We start from the raw sequence: 20,800 nt of genomic DNA, 5'->3' as shown, positions 1-20,800 counted from the left end.
GTCAGGGGCATTCCCTTATTTATCTTTCTACCCTAACAAGCTTTTAGTGCCTTCTTATCTAAGGTAAAGGGGTATATCAGCTTTACATGTGTATATATATTTGTACATGTTACTTTCCATGTTAGAATTTTTTTCTTGAGAATACAACCTGTTCACTTTTGATGGAGTCATTTTATCTGAATCTCAGATTTTAATGTTTCTAAAGGTACATTTAAAATTGACATGTTAAATTCTTGACTCTAACCTCAGGGAAAAAAATCTCATACACATCATGTTTTGTCCATCCCTTAGCAGTCTCTACATCAGTCATTATCCTAATAATCTAAGTGCTTCGTTAGTCAAAAGCCCCCAAACAGAAGACATTTCTAAAAGATTCCTCTGTAGTTACCCAAACATTTATTAATCCACACTATTAGAAAAGAGATGATGTAGGTTTAATGCCCTTTCTCGGCAAACATTCAATACTTTTAAGGGGCCATGCTTATTCTGAACAGATAAAATGCCATATTCAGGCTTCTGCCTCCTTTCCTAATAGATGAGATCTATGACCCTTTTGTTTTCTAATATTTGGCAAGTTTCTCCACTGCCAAGGAAGAGCAGAGTACTTAATCCATCAACAAGCAGAGTATTTGTCAATCTGCCATATTGACATATCTAAAAAAGTAATGACAAGTAATAGAATAGTGAAATGAACTTAAAGAAAGGTAGAAAATTGCCAGAAGCTCTAATCACTAAGGAGGATCAGTGAGTCTACAAGATTTTGGTGGACATTAGGAAAAAAACCAAATATTGCTCAAATCACATACAAAGACTAGGTTTTTATACAAACTTGAAATTTGTGGTGTTTAATGTCAAAAACTAATACATGATATTGATTAGACCTTAGGTGGCAAAGGATATGAAACATAACCCAAAATTACCCTTGAGAGTGGGCTCTAGGGTCTTATTTCAAAGAAAAAAGACATTTTCTCTAACTTTTCCTTTTATTATTTTCTAGCAAGAACAAATGTTACCAAGGCCACTTCATAAAAACAAGAGTGAGTTTTTGTGCATAAATCTGAGAAATTTCAAGAGTTAATGTAAATTAAGAAATCTACACTAACGATTAAATATTCCTATCCCTATCTGCTCAAAAATTTTAGCATCAGCAGTTGCAAAAAAAAAAAAAAAAAAAACTCTTTTAGTTATGATAAGGGGGAAAGAGAGAACAAAGTGTGATATTTAGGGGAGAAAAGAAAAATCAGAATTCACTTACCCTTAGTTCTTCCTTTGTGCTGAAGCCATCAAGAAGCTGTTGATAATGTCTGTCTGTCATCTGTCGTAATAGGGACAAGAGGCAGGCAACAAACTCCCCCTAATTTTAAAAAAAAAAAAAAATCACATTATAGGAAAGTTCCCCACTTTGGAGAACCTAGAATTGAGAAAATCTGAATTTAAGTCCTTCTGAAGATACTTCCCAATTGTGTGGCCATGGGCAAATCACTTAGGCTGACAGCCTCAGTTTCCCCAGTTACAAATGGGAATTACAATCAGACCTGACTCTCAGGTCTGTTGTGAGGATAAAATGAGATGATATGTGTAAAGGATTCGTAAAACAGGGCATTAAACATAAACTATTATAATTTTTATTATGATTAATATCATTTTATCATGATTTTATTATGATCATCATCAAAGTAGTCTATATTATCCTTAAAGGTACACTGGAAAACTTGAAAACACAAAGCATCATGGCATGTAATAAAATTTGAAGTGATATTGTAGGCCTTGGTCTAGCTAATTTAAATTTTAAGTTTTCTAAGCTAGAGGTCTATGAACCTTTTAAAAAATGTTTTACAACTGTATTTAAAAATAATTGATTTCCTTTATAAATCTATGCATCTAATTTATTCATTTAACAAGATTATTCTAAAGGGTTTCTATGCTTCAACAGAACACCAAACAGGTCCACAACACAAAAATGTTAAGAATCCCTGATCTAAATTAGGCTTTATGATCTCATAGACAATTACTTTTTTTTTCCCCTCTACTTCACTTAATGAAATTCATGGTACTTGGTAAACTACCAAAACAGCGTAAAACAAAAACAAATATATATATATATATACACACACACACACATACAGAGAGAGAGAGAGAGAGAACTTCTTAAATAGCAAACTAACCTTGGTCACCTGCCTACTCATGAGTTAAAGGAATGACTGACATCATCAAAAAAGGATGATTTTTTTCCACTAAATGAAGATTACCCCCTCTCCCATTAAGTATAAATGGGTTTGCTTGTTTGTTTGTTTTTGCAAGGCAACTGGGGTTAAGTGACTTGATTTGAACTCAGGCCCTCCTGACTTCAGTGTCTGTGCTCTATCCCCTGTGCCAACTAGTTGTCCTTAAGTGAGGTTTTTTTTTTAATATGAGTGATTTTTTTTTTAATTAGAGTTCTTCCAAAAAAGATTATCAACATCATTTCTTATTTAAATAGAAGACACAGTATAATCAAACAATTTCTTGATAGCTTCAATTAATTATAATTCTCTTTCTTCACTGGATCTGTGATCAAAACAATGTGAATATCCTTTCATAAGAAGAGATCATCACTCATCCACAACTTTTTATCTTACCTCTTGTGTCTTCTCATAGATGCTTTGACAGGGGATCAATTCAACAATAAGGAGACCTTTATTTTAGGTCAATTTATATTATTCATGTACCTGAGTAATATCTGTTATCAGCAGCAGTTAAACTGTGCCATAACACAATGATGGCCTCATGAGCTGTTGTACCAGAGTTCCCTTTTAATGTTTGGACCCAATTTCCCTAATTGTCCTATTCAGTTACTCTGCCTCGGGTTATAACCTTTCCCACTTAATGTTTGATAGGATAAAGGCCTTATATCTTAGGCTATTCTTATTCCCTCTTAATGTTTAATGGGATAAAGGTCTTTATCCGTTTTAGACATTATTAGAATATCTGGAGTCTCTCTAGTACCTCCCTTCATTTGTCATCCTAGGTGCCTCCCCCCATTAGGTCTTCCCTATTCAGGTACCTCCGCCATTATGTCATCGTTCTTGTTACCCTATAAAAGAATCTTCTATCTGACATTCATTGCTGGATTCTTGGAGAAGATAGTCTCATTCAGCCCTGGGACCAAACCATGGATCCATTTGGTCCCAGTAAATTTCTCCCTTTTAAATAAAATATTAAAATGTTCTCTAATCTCTATCCTGTCTCAGTTTCTCTGGCATTACAGGGCTATGCTGCCAGAAGGATTTGAACTTTTTGTCCCTAAATGTCCCCAAAATCTTTTGCCTTTTGAATTCTTGCATGACCTTTTTACAGGTGTTCTGCATCCACTTTGCTCTAACACAGCTGACATTCCTGATAATCTTAGTGTGCCTGTCTCTAGCTGTATCATGCTTGATTTTCTGATTTGTTATGAGCTAAGAACCTAGATAATTAAGCTTATAACCAGATCTAAAAAAGAAATCAATGAGTCCAGATGAGGTCCTGAAGGGCTTTCCTATGAATTAAAATAAACAACAACAACAAAAAAATCACAGTGTGTATCTCATAGTTGCTTTAAAATGTTTCAGTTGAATTCTTGGTTCTGGTTTTCTTTGGAGAATTGAGAGTAGGAAAATTCTAAATAACAATACTTTTTTCTCAAAAAAAAAAAAAGAAAAGAAAAGAAAAATGGATCCATCACTTTCTAAATATACTTATCTTAAAGAATAATGGTATTTAAAACCCAAATTAGCTTTCTCCTTTCTCTGGGTTTCCCAATTCCTCATGGCCTTGCTTTCTGTAACAAATACCACACCAAGATAACATATTCATTATCAAAGGACTGTTTTATTGATCTGATATGTGCTAAGTAGGGCTATTCCTTAAAGACCATCTAGAAACTTCAGCCATTAGTAAACAGAATAGCTTGATGTCTCAGTAAAATCAAGAATCTATTTTTACAAATATTCTTCAATAACAATTTTATTTCTAAGTATAATTCAAGATCTTAGCTATGGTATATAAAATTTTAGATGGCTTAAGATTTGGTTACTTTAGTGATCAGCTCTTCCTATGTAAAATTGAGAAAAATGATTATCAGTAAAAATTGATTTGAGGAAATCCAGAGTTCCTACTTTTCCTAAAGTTCTCATTCCTAGTAGGACAAGATTTATGATAACAGAGGATTAATATTGTCCTCAACCTCTATCCAATTTTACAATCTAATCTAAGCTAAAGGCCCAGTCTTCGGTACAGGTTTACAAAGGAAATAGAGACTCTTTGGCCAGATTTCCCCTTGAGGCTGGGAAGGATTTGGAAATAAATGACAACATTAAAGTTAAATAGTTCCAGCTCCTCACTAGGATAGAACCATTTTGTAATAATCATTTCCTCTCATTAATTGTTAAACAATCAGAGTTGATTCCCAACCTCAGGAACATCTAACTTTCTGATATGCTTCCATTGTTTTAAATGTTATTGCTCTAATTAGAAGAGGATAAATGATTAGTTGAACAAGAAGATTGCACTGAAAACATATATTTTAAATTTTAAGTGTATTAAAAAAAAAAGATTACAGTAATTTTACCAACAAATAGGCCTATTGATCTATAAATTTCTTTACTCATTTTTATGCTTTTTTAAAAAATTATGGGCATTGTAATTGATTTACTTTATAATACAAGCATAAGAAAAGTTAATCAAGTGGTATTAGTTAAAACAATGACCAATTCAAAGTGTTTGTCATTAAGAATTAGTAGACGGGTTAAGATGACTATCAAAAAAAAAAAAAAAAAAGAGTAGAAAATGACAAAGGACAAAGAATTGGTAATGTACTAAAGATACTTCAATGAAAGATAGATCATATCTGATTCAAATGAGACTTTATTAGAGAGGAAAATTGTAGATTCTTAAAGAACAGATAGCTGAAGAAGAAGGGAATGCAGTGCTAGAATAAGGAATTGTATATTCAAAAGAGGAGTATAAAGGAAATCATCAGTTTTGTTTAGGGAACAATTTGACCAGAGCTTGGGCTATTAACTATTGGGGGATATTAAGAGGTGACTCTAGAAAGGAAGGTTAGGGCCACATTGTAGAAAATAGTGAATGCAGAATAAGGAGTGAGATCACTGAAAGTTTTTGAGGGTGGTGTGTATTATGGATATTAAGATTAGAATTATGCTCCAGGGAATTCATTCTGACATTAGTTGTCTACAGAAGGAAGAAACCAAATATGGCAGGAGGCCAGAAAATTACTACTTAAGTCTAGGGGAGAAAGTAAAGGAAAACAGATAAAAGGGAAGAAAATAAAAAAAGCAAAAAACACTGTAAATGCAGAATTATACTTGACAACTAGAAATTGGGGGTGAAGGAGAAAATAAGAGTTAAAGATGAGTCTCCCATTGTGAGTATAGGTAACTGGGAAAAAGGTAGTATATTCATGTTGATAAATGAATTCTAATATAATTATGCCAATCTCACTCCCAATACCATTATTAATTAATTTTATTTAGAAACTCGAAACTGTCAAAATTGTGTAATGAGCCCTAATAGGAAGAGTAGTGTAATTGGCATTAAAGGATTCGTTCAATTCTAACATCATCAGGATGTTAAACACATCCTGATTTTTAGATAAGTATACAGGCTCATGACCAGAAATATTATGAACATTCTTTTTCTCAAGCTAGACAGTGATTGGTATTGATAGGCACATTGAAACTTGAGCTCAGAAGAACTGGTTTAAAATCAGCTTAAAACCACTAAATTCCATTAAGTCCATTTTTTTTTTTTAAATTACAGTACAAGGCAGATTCTGATTTGCCAAGCTTATTAAAGAATTTACCAAAAGGGCTTTTGAGAAGTGGTAACATGTGAATGTTCAAGTATCTTTAGGGTCTGCAATGTAATGGGGGAAGAGGAAGAAAAATCTCCATCTGTATTTGATTCTCCATCATCAAAATCCCTGAGAGTCATGAACTGAGAACTTTGAATGATTTTAAGCAAATTACTCAATTTCTCTGGAACTGATTTCCTTGCCAAACGGTGAAAGAGTTGAGGGGGAGATAAGTTTTGGGTTTTTTTTTTTAATTTTTAATTAATTTTTTTTGAGGGGGAGATAAGTTAAAGAAGCATTGAACTAAATGATCTCAGAGGTCCCTTCCAGCTCCAAATCTTATGATATTCTGACCAAACCTTGCCTGATTCTATCCAAATCTAATGCTAATGATAACTTTTATTTCTTTTTTTTTTTATTAATTTTTATAACATTTTCTTTGACAGTACATATGCATAGGTAATTTTTTTTTTTTTACAACATTATCCCTTGTACTCCCTTCTTTCTGTTCCAAGTTTTTCCCCTCCTTACCTCCATCCCCTCCCCTAGATGGCAGGCATTCCCATACATATTAAATATCTTATAGTATATCCTAGGTACAATATATATGTGCAGAACCGCATTTTGTTGTTGTTGTTGCAAAGGAAGAATTGTGTTCCCAAGGTAAAAATAATCTGGGAAGAAAAACAAAACAAAACAAAAAAAAGCCAATGCTCTCAGTTTACACTCATTTCCCAGTGTTCCTTTTCTGGGTGTAGCTGATTCTGTCCATCATTGATCAATTGGAATTGGATTAGCTCTTCTCTATGTTGAAGATATCCACTTCCATCAGAATGCATCCTCATACAGTATCAATGTTGAAGTGTATAATGATCTCCTGGTTATGCTCGTTTCACTCAGCATCAGTTGATATAAGTTTCTCCAAGCCTCTCTGTATTCCTCCTGTTGGTCATTTCTTACAGAACAATAATATTCCATAACATTCATATACCATACTTTACCCAACCATTCTCCAATTGATGGACATCCATTCATCTTCAGGTTTTTAGCCATTATGAAAAAGGTTGCCACAAACATTTTGGCACATACAGGTCCCTTTCCCCTCTTTAGTGTTTCCTTAGGAAATAAGCCCAGTAGAAGCACTGCTGGGTCAAAGGGTATGCACATTTTGATAACTTTTTGGGCATAATTCCAGATTGCTCTCCAGAATGGTTGGATTCTTTCACTACTCCACCAACAATGCATCAGTGTCCCAGTTTTCCCACAGCCCCTCCAACATTCATCGTTATTTGTTCCTGTCATCTTAGCCAATCTGACAGGTGTGTAATGATATCTCAGAGTTGTCTTAATTTGCATTTCTCTGATCAATAGTGATTTGGAACACTCTTTCATATGAGTGGAAATAGTTTTAATTTCATCATCTGAAAATTGTCTGTTCATATCCTTTGACTATTTATCAATTGGAGAATGGCTTGATTTCTTATAAATTAAAGTCAATTCTCTGTATATTTTGGAGATGAGGCCTTTATCAGAACCTTTAACTGTAAAAATGTTTTCCCAATTTGTTACTTCCCTTCTAATCTTGTTTGCATTAGTTTTGTTTGTGCAGAAACTTTTTAATTTGGTGTAATCAAAATGTTCTATTTTGTGATCAATAATGGTCTCTAGTTCTCCCTTGGACACAAACTCCTTCCTCCTCCACAAGTCTGAGAGGTAGACTATCCCATGTTCCTCCAATTTATTTATGATCTTGTTCTTTATGCCTAAATCTTGGACCCATTTTGATCTAATCTTAGTATGTGGTGTTAAATGTGGGTCCATGCCTACTTTCTGCCATACTAATTTCCAGTTTTCCCAGCAGTTTTTGTCAAATAATGAATTCTTATCCCAAGATTTGGGATATTTGGGTTTATCAAACACTAGATTGCTATTTTTATTCACTATCTTGCCCTGTAAACCTAACCTATGCCACTGATCACCTAGTCTATTTCTTAGCCAATACCAAATGGTTTTGGTATCTGTTGCTTTATAATGTAATTCCAGATCAGGTACAGTTAGACCACCTTCATTTAATTTTTTTTCATTACTTCCCTTGAAATTCTCGACCTTTTGTTGTTCCATATGAATTTTGTTGTTATTTTTTCTAGGTCATTAAAAGAGTTTTCTTGGGAGTCTGATTGGTATAGCACTAAATAAATAGATTAGTTTAGGGAGTATTGTCATCTTAATTATATTCGCTCGGCCTATCCAAGAGCACTGAATGTCTTTCCAATTATTTAAATCTGACTTTATTTTTGTGGCAAGTGTTTTGTAATTTTGCTCATATAATTCCTGACTCTCCTTTGGTAGATATATTACCAAATATTTTATACTATCGACAGTTATTTTGAATGGAATTTCTCTTTGTATCTCTTGCTCTTGGATTGTGTTGGTAATGTATAAAAATGCTGAGGATTTATGTGGATTTACTTTGTATCCTGCAACTCTGCTAAAATTCTGAATTATTTCTAATAGCTTTTTAGCAGAGTCTTTGGGGTTCTCTAAGTATACCATCATGTCATCTGCAAAGAGTGATAATTTGATTTCCTCATTTCCTACTCTAATTCCTTGAATCTCTTTCTCGGATCTTATTGCCGAGGCTAGCGTTTCTAGTACTATATTGAAAAGTAATGGTGATAGTGGGCAACCTTGTTTCACTCCTGATCTTACTGGGAAAGGTTCTAGTTTGTCGCCATTACATATGATGTTTACTGAAGGTTTTAAATATATGCTCCTTATTATTCTAAGAAATAGTCCATTTACTCCTATACTCTCAAGCGTTTTTAGTAGGAATGGATGTTGGATTTTATCAAATGCTTTTTCTGCATCTATTGAGATGATCATATGGTTTTTATTAATTTGATTATTAATATGGTCAATTATACTAATAGTTTTCCTAATATTAAACCAGCCCTGCATTCCTGGTATAAATCCCACTTGGTCATAGTGTATTATCCTGGGGATGATTTTCTGAAGTTTTTTTGCTAATATCTTATTTAAGATTTTAGCATCAATATTCATTAAGGAGATTGGTCTATAGTTTTCTTTCTCAGTTTTCGATCTACCTGGTTTAGGTATCAGTACCATGTCTGTGTCATAAAAGCTAGAGTCTTTCAGAACCGGCCACCCCAACCTCCACCTGGAGTGACTCCGGGTTCTCAGAATGCAGACTCAGCGCAGCCATGGCTGTCCTGTTAGTGCTTCTCTGCTGCCCTACCCCCAGTCTGTAGAGGAAGCCCATTAACACCATCCAGCCCCATCCCCGCCAAAACAGACCAATTGTTTCTCTTGTCAATCTGTTTTCTTCCATTCTGCTCTTGACAAAATGAACAAAAAATTCAAAAGGGCTCTAACCATTGACATCTTCTGTATGGAGAGACAGCAGACTTCAAATACTGAGGAGACTAAAAGCAGACTGTCCCCAGAGGAATCCCCTAAGGGGGATATGATCTCAATACAAAAGAACCTCATAGAGGAAATCAAAAAGGCTCTCACAAGAGAGCTAGAAGAGAAATGGGAAAAGGAAAGGGAAGCTTGGAAAGAGAGCCTGGAGAAGTCATCCTGAGTGGATAAAGAGATCAAATCATTGAAAAACAAAATTAGTGAATTAGAAAAGGCAAACAACTCCAAGGAAAACAGGATTAGTGAGCTAGAAAAGGTAAACAACTCCCAGGAAAACAGGATTAGTGAGCTGGATAAACAGCTCTCTAAAAAATAAAATGGATAAAATGGAAAAAAATTCCATAGAAGATAAAAACTCAATTGGACAATTACAAAAAGATATAAAAAAAGTGAGTGAAGAAAATACATCATTGAAAATTAGACTTGAACAAGTAGAAATGAATGACTCAAAGAGAAACCAAGAGGTAGTCAAGCAAAACCAGAGAAATGAAACAATTGAAAAGAATGTCAAGTACCTTATTGGAAAGACAACAGACCTGGAAAACAGATCCAGGAGAGACAATATGAGAATAATCGGACTCCCTGAAAAATGTGAGGAAAAAAAGAGCTTGGACACTATTTTCGAGGAAATTATCAAAGAGAACTGCCCAGACGTTTTGGAAACAGAGGGTAAAATAGACATTGAAAAAATTCATCGATCACTTACTGAAAGGGACGCTAACATCAAAAAGCCAAGAAATATCGTGGCCAAGTTCAGAAACCATCAGACAAAGGATAACTTTTATTTCAAAAAAGCTATCACCTTTCTTTTCAATCTTCACTTTAATAAAGAAGAGCAGAAAAATCTCTCTACTACTAGATTTCTTAGTTTCACAAGACTACAGAAATATATTAATGAGGAATCCAAGGCCCCCATAACTTAATAAAAAATATAACAGACAAAAAAGTATTCTGTAGCATAAAAATCACTGAATTTTTAGTATAGCTACAAAGTAGCTAAAATAACTAAAAAGAAACACTAACTGAAATTTACTATGCATCTCTTCTTATTTTTTTAGTAGATTCAATATAAAAATATTTTGTAAAAAAAAAATTGTTACTATCAATAAAGGTAACATTAGAGAAACAATCCATTAAAGAAATGGAAGGAGCGGATTTTTGGGGGGGTCCCAATCTGGGAACTGAGTGTGTAAAATACCTCCATCAATTAAAACTGGCACCTGGTCTGTAATTTAAAGAGTCTCAGAAAACTTTCTGTGGGTCTATGGGGTTTACTGACTTGCTCATAGTTGCATTGATTTTATGTGACAGAAACAGATTTTGACCTCCAGTCTTTCTCACTCCCAGGTCTGGCTGCTATCTATTGTGCAATATTAACTTTCAAATAGTGTCTGTCTAACTGTCTGTCTGTCTCTCTTGTGTCTCTATATGCATAATAAATTTTCAAAAAACCAATTTTATTAAAAAAACAAACAAAAAAAAAAAAAAAACCAGATTTCTTAAGTGATACACTTTTGGAGGCCATAAGCCCACATTGCAAGAAATACTGCAAGACAAATGAATACAAAGCATCTATTCTAGACATAGTTTGTGCTGAGATGAGTCAGTTGTAAAAGAAAAGACTTGAGAGAATTATGCACAAAAAATGAAAAGCATTTGTAAATGCTAAGAAACTCTAGAGTCCAGTTTCTTGAGGGTGTGAAGCAAATAGCTATTTCTACTTCTTTATAAAATCTTCATCCATGTACAATTAGAATAGTGAAATGAACCAATTACAGAGGCACTTAATCCAGTTGGAGAGATCATTTTAAAGTTTAAAAAACATTTGGTAAAATAATGAAAAGTACAATTCTTTAAAACTGAAAAATACTATTACCTAGAATTAAGTATACAGTAAAAGCCTGTTATACTGGCCATTGGATATAACTCCACATTATAGATTTTTCTGATTTATATGCTAAGATGTAAGTATATGTCACTAAATTCTTTCAGAACATAATTTGAAGTGAGAGAAGCAATGCAACATAATGAAAAGTTTCAGAGGCCCCATGTTTGAATCATCACCCTGACCCTTATGGGCAGCATGACCACAGGTAAAGGTTTAACTCTTATGAGCCTCATCATCCTTACACTCTGTGATGTGGCTGCTTATAGGAAGGAAACACTTTATTTTCCTTCAATTCATCTTTCCTATCTTATAATTTGGCTGAACAACACAAATCAGTAGGTTCCACATCAATAGCTTCCATATTTTCCTTCTCACAGAACATGCCCATAAGGTACCAAAAATACTTTACAATGCAATTGTGAGGCAAATTATTTATAAATCTTGAAGTACAATTTAAATGTTATTATTATTATTATTATTCTAGTTTAGGATAAGAAGTAATTTATGTGCAGTTGAAAAAGTGCAGATCAAAATTAATTTCACATTGTCCCTCCAGTGTAGCTAAATAAAGCTTTTGGGTAATTCGAATAGATCTGGTATTAGTGCCCAAAGAGGTGATGGGAATTTAAAGGAATTTACTCTCTCCAATCCAAATATCAAGCAGGGTAGAAATAAAGTGGTCCAAAAAGAATGAATTGATTTGCCTGGCTGTTGCTCTGCTGGCTGCAAGTGGTTGTAGATCTGACTCACAAAGGAACTTAAATAGCCTTGAGGTAATGGGCTAGTTTTCTTACAGAAAAGAAGTCACACAGTAGCTACAATTAAGTTAAAAGACTGTAGATTGCAATAGCAGCTCTCTGGAGCTTCTCAGAACAGAAAGCTGCTCAGCAATTGACAATAGTAGCTGAAGTTTTTCCAGCTGGGACTCAATTAAGAGATCATGAGATACTTGGACTACAAATATTCCCTCTAATAGATGGTACTGGAAATCTGTGGGAAAGTATTCTTGTATATAGAAGAATATTTTTCTTTGTTTTTATTATGATATTCTGTATGAAGGATTTTTGTATTCGGATAATGTGATTCCTGATTTGATCTGGAAAAAAGAGAATGGGGCTGGTTTGAACAGATATAGAACATATTTAATATTGGAAGTGCTTACAAATAACATTTGAAAAAGATATTTTTCAAATTGGCCACAGTATTCAAGTTATGAGTCTGGACTATGAAAAAAAGCTATGTCTGGATGTGTATGTGTGTGTGAACGTGTACATGAATACTATAAAACAAAGTAAAGTTATGATGTAACGTATAAGGCTGTTATTGCAGTATTTTTACATTAACAAATCTTTTTCTCTATGAAAAAAATAAAATAAAGCTGACATATTCCAAGCCTAAGAGAAGTTGTTCTGAATGAAAAGGATCTATTTTTCACTGTAAAGTAATGAACAGAGGTAAAAGTCAAAGAAGAAATGCAACCAAAGATGCATTAAAGCAAAACAAAACAGATCTATACATCCTAGCAAAAATCATTCTTTATATCTTAAGTGAGCTTTCCCCTCAGAAAGATAGTTCAGTATGTTTTCTAGTGAAGTGTGTTTCACAGTCCTTCTAGGGAGGATACTTAACACTGCACCACTGCTCTTTCCTTTTTCTTTTTTGTAAGCCATCCTCACAATCTTTCTTTTTAGGCACATCACATTTTACAAGGCATTTGATTTGCACTATGCATTACACTGTTATAGCTCAAAGCTATTTTTGTAACACTGAAGATTTGATAGAAGGATGCAAGATAATCCCATTTTATAGTCTGGAAAACTGAAGGAAGCTAAGGGACCTAGATCAGGTCCTGAATTACTAAGTGGGGTTGGGAGAGACTGCTGATAAATTTACTCCTTGAGGCAAGCAGGGAAGGACATTGATGAGTTTAAAGTTATAGTCTCACCCTCTGTGGAGGTCTTGGATGGCTCTGTCTTGTTGTATCCAGTTAGAAATTCAAATTATGTCAAACCCCCAATCTTAAATTGTCCCTATAAATCAGTCCATGGTTTACACTATGTTTATCAAACTTCTTTTGGGTTAAGCCCTCCACAGCTTTTGCCTCATGGTGCTTTTCCCTACCCCCTCCTCAATGTTTCATGGTGTCTTCCTCTCACCCCCTCTACCACACTAAACTCCTCTATGGGTTTAGCTTGCCAGTTAATGGCATATTCCCACCTCATGGTGTATTCCCTTTCTCCCAATTAACTGTAAGTTCTACTAGGGAATGTGTCCTTTCTACTGTTAATAGTTAAAACCCCATTTCCTTGCTAAATATATATCTCCCAAATCTATTTCATATTTACCACTCTTGGTGCCTCTTGTATCCTTCATTTTGTCTAAATAAACCTAACTTTTGCCAAAGAGATTGGCCACTGTGAATTCTTCACATGACTACCAACACTTGGTGTCTATATTAATTTCATCATCTGGTGCTAAGTTTCAAACACATAAGCTTGTCCACAATCAGCTAGAAAATCAAGGGATTTTCTAGGTGCAGAGATTTGATCCATATCCTCAGATTCTGTGGTATAAGATTCTTTCCACTGCCTTCCTCCAAAACATTTAGATATAAATTAAATTTTTTTAATGACAGAATTAAGTTGACATACATGGATTTCTCTTTTCTAATCAACAGGTTTTTTTTTGGCTTATTTCAAACATGTGCAATTTTATGACATTAAAAAAAGATCTTGTGTTACATTTGATTTTTAGGATTCAGAGAAATGCTTATTGCTAGGAAGCATATACACTCTTACTATAAAAAGTCATAATGATCCAATCCCTAATGGCACCAACCAATACCAAAGGGAAATTATCTTTATTTCTAAGCTGGTTTTGTTTTTTGTTTGTAAAAAAAATAATGTCTTCCATTTCAAATTTAAAAGAATGATCTTTTCTTCTCTTCTCTGCAATTACAAAGGTGGGAAAGCTAGGCTTAATACTGCTTAATTATATCATTCTGCCCACTCAGGTAAAGCTGAACTCTGAGAAAGTAGGTAGGTGATCTATAATAACAATAGTTCATTTCTTGAGCAACCTTCTTAGATCCAATGTGATTTACAGGCAAAGCAAAATCTCATATTCCAGTAGGAAAATAATGTTATTTTAACATAGCACCAAAGGAAGCATATTTCAGAGGATCTTAGGAAATACAATTGGAAGGAAACTTAAAGATTATCTTGTCTGAACCCTGCTTTTCACAGATAAGGAAAGTGAAGCTCAGAGAGCTTAAAAGACTTATCTCTAGTTAACAAAAATTCTTAAGAAGAAGTGCTTGGCACACTATTAAGAGCAGACACTCTTACAAATAACATTTTTTAAATGACAAATTTATCAGCGTATGCAAATCAACTTTTTTTTTTTTCTACTATCTTAGCAATAGACCAAACTGTCAAATGAAGGTAAGTTTTAAATAGAAAAAAAATATCAACATCCATTTCTAAATTATATTTTTGAGTTGGTCATATATGCCATAAATTTCTATGCAATGTAGAGATTTAGAGAAAGGCCTCCCCAGTACATTGGATAGATTGCCCCCCACTCTCTCCCAGGGGATTTTGAAGAGGCCTACAATGTCAAAAAGCCTATAGGGTATGCCGTTTATATCACTGAAGAGAGTACCCATTGGAGAAGATCACAAGTCCAGCAAAATATTCTATGTGTATTTTTTTGGCTTTGGAGAATTTTCAGGCTGAAAGGTTTCCCTAACAGCAAAGCATCCAACTCCTTGTTTTTTGGATGTGAAAACAGAAGCAGAAAAGCTAATGGACTTTATCAAAGTAGCACAGCTAATCAGAATGGCATAGCTCCCTAAGGCAGAACTCTCAATCCCATGCTCTTTTTATTTCTCTGTAATATTTTTTAATCATTGTGACTTCAAAAAAATCTATCAGTGTGGCTGTGGGTCTATAAGTCAAGTACATTTAATATAAGCAAAATTTGGATTTTAAAATGTTAAATAATTGTTCAATTGCCTTTTAGAAAATTCATTCTAGGTTTGCTAAATCTACTAAAAACTCATAGAAATGCTCTATAAGATAGATAGCAATACTCATTATAAAGGAAAACAGCTCACTCATGATATATCTCCTTATATTACCCAGTTTTGATCTACTTTTAAAATGACCAAAGTACAAACAAGTACAAATTGTTCCTTCCCAGTGTTCTTGTTTTTGTTTTTGTTTTTTTTTAAAATGATCTTACCGTCACATCTTGAAACTGAAGTCTCATTGCAGAGCCGGATGGCTGAGGGCGACTGGTGATTTCTAATATGGTTCTCAGAAGGATATCTAGCAAGCTAGTCACAATCACATCTATTTCTTCCAGAACAGATTTTTCCTAAGGAGAAAAAAATGTAAATCTATACAAAGGTATATACTGTAATTTTGATGAACATGACAAAGATTTCTACTTTCCTTTTTAAATGATAAAGGAAAAACAAATCATCCAAATTTAGAAAGAGCATTATCAAATTTAAGAGCTGGAAAGAACCTTGGAAATTATCTAGCTCAATTCCTTTACTTTATAGATAGTGATATTATAGAAGGCCAGAAAGGTTAAATAATTTCCTAAGGCTATACATTCAGTTAGCAGGTCATCTAAACTTGTACCATTAATATTCTTCAGATTTTTGCTGTACAATTTTTGGGCTCTCTCCCAGAAATCTGTTATAGGAAAGTAGAAAGAATAGTTAACTAGTTCTTTAAAATTATCAACAAAATCTCAGTATATAAAAGATGGGATAAATAGATAAAGAAGCCTGAAGTCTTTCTCCCAGGCCAAATATGTCAGTTCTGTGCAAGGTGATCTCACTGAGCTCGGGCTAATACAGAGTCTGAAATCACCAGAAACGGGCAGATACACTATGCCCATAGTTGCACAATGATTCATTGAATCAGCTGCTGGTAATTAGGACTCAAAAGAACTTGACGAAAATACCTGTATAAACATGTATACGTATGTTGTATTTAACATATACTTTAACATATTTAACATGTATGGTCTATCTGCCATCTGAGGGAGGGAGGGAGGGGAAAAATTGGAACAAAAGGTTTTGCAATTGTCAATGCTGAAAAATTACCCATGCATATATCTTGTAAATAACAAGCTATAATAAAAAATAATAAATATGTATACATATATTGGAAAAAAAAAAAAGAGCTGCACAAGGCAACATTCTGAGGATGGATAGTTAACCACTAGAAGAAACCTTGTTTGTAATTCTGCCTTATGGAAAGTAAATATTAAAGGACTATTGGCCAGAACTTCATAAAACATTTCTTATGTTATGTTTACATATGTGTATATATGCATAAGTGAGTAAGGAGGTGAGAGTCTACGACTTGTTATCTCAACTATGTGAAGAACTCCTATTATGGAAACTTCCTTTACTAATCAATACAGATCAACAAACTTCACATTGGTTTACGAAATTATAGATATAGGGCTGAAATGGAATTAGAGGCCTATGAGTCCAATTGCTTCTTCCTATTCAAATGAGGAAACTGAGGCCCCAAAATGAATTGCCTAAGTGCCTGAATCTACATCCTTTCTAATTCCATGTCTGGCATTCTCTCTGCAATGAATTGACAGGATGAATGATTGCTCAAGGTCACACAGCTTATTTCAGAGACAAGTCTTGAAAGTAAATCTTCCTAACTGACAGGTCCTCTGTATAATAAGTTAAGCTGCTTCTTAATATATATTATGAGCATATTACACATCCCCAGAAAAATTACAGATATCCTCTGGGTTACTCATAGCCCCCATTTTTTGAGTATAAGTCAGATTCCTACGCTAGCCTTATCTAAAGATTCTCTGTCACTTCCAAACCAAAAGAAACAATCTGAAATTCAAAACCACTTCACCCCATGCTTATAATAAACCCTGTTTATTATAAGGGTTTGAAAAATCAACCCAACAAAGCAGTGGAATTATTCTTCTTACATTCATAAGAGACGAAATATATTATACTTTCAATCACAGCACTGATCCATCCTGTTCTTCATTTTTATACTCACTCTCATTTTCCCTTTTCCTAATGAGGTCTGCTGTCCTAGGTAATATAACTGAGGTAAACGCCTCATCATCCTTTTCTGAGCAGCTTCCTCTCTTGGTAAATATCCAGAGAGCATTGCTCAGGAAAATCAGTCCCAGCCTTTTCCTCAGAAATAGCTCTACTCTCAGGAAAATGATGGTCAAAATTATATAACCTAATTTAACTCTCTATCAATTTACTGCATCACTAGAAAAGGAGTAGGGAAAGTTGAGAAGGGTTAATAGGATAAAATAATAGAGGGAAAAGTAACAAAAATGAATATAAAAAATCATAGTCCACTAGTTTATTTTTGGAAACAATCACTACCAACTAGCACTGTGCCTTAATAATGGTGCTAGAATTGCAAAACTGGATAAGAAAGCTATCTATACATACAAATAGGAACCAGAACTTGTGATCTAAACATGGAGAATTCCTTCCCACCAATAGCATTTCAGTATTTTACTTTTATAAGGAAGGGTTTTTTTTAGGTATTAGCTAGAATTTTATTCAAACCAATACTACTGAAGAATACAAGAAAGATAATGATATGTATGTATGCTTTAAAGGCTACAAAGTACTTTACAAATATCTCTTTTCATACTCACCACAATTCTAGGAAGTAGGTGCAATTGTTATAAACATTTTACTGTGGAGGAAACTGAAGGTAACAAAGAAAAAGTGACTTGCCCAGGATCACCCTGCTAGTAAGTGTATGAGGTAGTATTTGAACCCAATTTTTCTCCAGGTTCAGCATTCTATTCACTGTACCCTCAAGAGGCTAAAGATATCAAAACTTGGGATTTCAAGGAAACAGGTGGGAGATGATACCTCAAGCTCTTTCTAACTTAGGAATTATGGGTCTCTAAGAAAAGAGTTCTAAACCTTTTTTTGTCATGGATTCCTTTGACAATCATCCCCTTCAAAGAATAATGTTTTTAAATGCACAACAATGAACAAAATAAATTACATAAGACCACAATGGAAACCAAAGATTAATGAAAATAAAATTGTATTTCTTCCCCTTCCAAATTCATGAATCCTGTAAAATCTAACCAAAGACCAGTTGGGAATCTGTGGCTCTCTGTTTAAGAATCCCAATGATATTTCTAAGATTCCTGGAGAATTTACTCCAAAAAGATAGACCTTCCACAATCTAGCTACTGAGAAATTTCCAAGACTTGTCATGGAGATTTTCATAAATTTGAACGGTAACAATAATAAGATGATAAATTTATAGCTAAAAGAGGCCATCTTGTTGAATATCCTCACTGGATAAATAAGGGACCTGAGCTCCAAGACTTTTATCTGACTTACCTGAGTTTAGATAGGTATTAAGCCTATCAGAAGTGGACTGTGAACTCAGATCTTCTAACTCAGATATCTAAGGTTGGGAGACCTAAATTGCAAAGACTACTTTTTACTTGATGAAAATCAGTCCTACTATCTTACAAAAATTATTTCAATATAAAATGAAGAAAAAGTAAACTCAGGTAGAAATCAAAACAAGTACATCTTAGTAGTCACATTATTTTACCTTCAAATCTTAATGCTATTTGATTAATGGAAAATACTTAATGAAAGTTTACATCTCATGACTGTTTACTTACTGAGCTATTTTTCTTGATGAGACAAAATATGTTGCTAAGAATTCGGGCACACATGATGAGGTCCTTTTGCTCTTGCAAATGCATGTGAAGGTGATGCAAAACAACAGGCAGAAGTATATATCTAGAATCTAAAAAGGAAAAAGTTATTAGTGTCACTTATTTCAGAAGTCCCATTAGAAAACTAATTACATTTCCCTTTTTTTCCTTCAATAGCATTTTATTTTTTCCAAATACACATAATTTTCAATATTCATTCTTGTAACATTTTATATTTTAAAATTTTCTCTCTCTCCCCCTTACTTCCCCCTTCCACAAGATAGAAAGCAAACTGATATAGGTTAAACACTACATTTTCCTTGTAGGTTAAACATTATATTTTCCTTCTTAAACAATTTTAAATTAGCTCCTGGAATAGGCACCTCGGAATGCTTCAGCATAAATATATAAAAATATTTTAGTGTTTACTTAATGTATTTTTTAATCATTTGCAAATGGATAAATGAATATATCCAGTGCTTTTAGGACTCTTAGTTTGAAGATCTGTTATGTTTTTCTAGTCCAACATGGTCCCTTCAGATAGAATACAGATAAACGTATGGTACCTGTTGGCAAGGATATTAACCCATAGAAAGCTCTGGATCCATTTCTTTTACTTGCTATTTCTTTAAGTGCTCTCATTTGAACAACATAGAGTGATAAAACATAGAATTATATAGAATGATAAAACTTATTAGAAGCCTTCAATCTAGTATTTACAAGTCATTTAGTTTATAAAAATTTCATTTGGCCTGCACACCTGATCCCAACATCATTAATATGTTATATCCTCCCATTTCTAACTAGTACTCCTGTGTGAAGATCGAGTTAGCACCCTGGATACCTTAGAATCAGCTGGAGTCAGGATAAGCAAAGTCCTTGATCTTTATTCTTGGTCTTTAGGGGTACAGCAGTCAGGGGAATCCACATAGGAGTCTCCACACCTTTCTCTCTCTCCAGGGCCAAAAAGTGACTCCTGCTAGTCTTACTCCACCCTCTAATCCCTCTCACAATTCTCTGTTTACACCCACAGAGCAAGCCATCTCTGAGTAGTTGGGCAGGGTCATTCTCCAAGCATAAGCTAATAGAGTATTGTCCAATTGCTAATTTGCCTTAAGTGCTGGGAGGACCTCTGTGCATCAACTCAGTTTCAGCCCTTTACAGTCTTGTCTCTTTATCTACTTCAGAAGACTAAAACAAAACCAAATAAAAATGTTATTCCACTAATCCAATTGAATTCTATGTGGAAATCAAGCACAAATGTAATATTTGGAAATTTTCCTTAGGATAACAACTCAAGAGAACTTAAGCTTCAGGTCTACACCTAAGAGATCATTTATAAATCTGCTATACTTTAAGAACTTTAAGGAGAACTCAGACTTAGAGAATAAATAGGAAGGTGGTTATTTGTTACAGGATAATCCATTGTTTTATGAAGTGACAGACTATAGGAGTCTTTTAAAAGGTGAATTTCCATGATAAATTTATTTATCTAGAAACCAGAAGTTATTTGAAAGAGAAAAAAACCTCAACATGTTTGGGGTTACTGACAACTGCAATTCAGTCAGACAGGAAGAAAAATCACCTCTGAAATAGTTGTTGTGTATTAATAATAATTAAGTTGATAACCAGAATATTATATATTCACATAGCCCTTAAAGCTTATAGAAGACTTTCTCCACAGCAACCCTGAGTAGAAGGTAATACAATATTATTATATTCATTTTATAGATAAAGACAATGAAGCCCAGAGGTTGAATCATTTAACCATGGTCAGAGGGATTGATAAACTAGTCCTGAACCCATTTTTCTTTCCACTGTGCAATGGATATGATCTATTAAAAAATGTGATTTACATTCTAAGAACATATTGATAACAGAACATAAGTCAAAAAGTAAATAAAATCTATTTG

The 20,800-nt window shown here is 33.9% G+C and overlaps 1 protein-coding gene across 3 annotated transcripts in view; it reads right to left on the bottom strand.

The window, feature by feature from the left end:
• The window catches only part of DOCK4 (dedicator of cytokinesis 4), a 498,642-nt gene that overhangs the window by 109,689 nt on the left and 368,153 nt on the right, over positions 1–20,800 (bottom strand). For all 3 annotated transcript variants that reach the window (XM_074268282.1, XM_074268284.1, XM_074268283.1), the window contains exons 24-26: positions 18,852–18,979; positions 15,408–15,542; positions 1,256–1,354 (exon numbers count right to left, since the gene is read on the bottom strand). In XM_074268282.1, the coding sequence (XP_074124383.1) occupies positions 1,256–1,354; positions 15,408–15,542; positions 18,852–18,979 (362 nt within the window). The remainder of the gene's footprint in view (positions 1–1,255; positions 1,355–15,407; positions 15,543–18,851; positions 18,980–20,800) is intronic.

This window comes from Sminthopsis crassicaudata, chromosome 5 (assembly GCF_048593235.1).
Source record: "Sminthopsis crassicaudata isolate SCR6 chromosome 5, ASM4859323v1, whole genome shotgun sequence".
NCBI classification, from domain to species: domain Eukaryota; kingdom Metazoa; phylum Chordata; class Mammalia; order Dasyuromorphia; family Dasyuridae; genus Sminthopsis; species Sminthopsis crassicaudata.
Note: the sequence above shows the minus strand (reverse complement) of the source record. Positions and strands in the feature narration are given on the sequence as shown.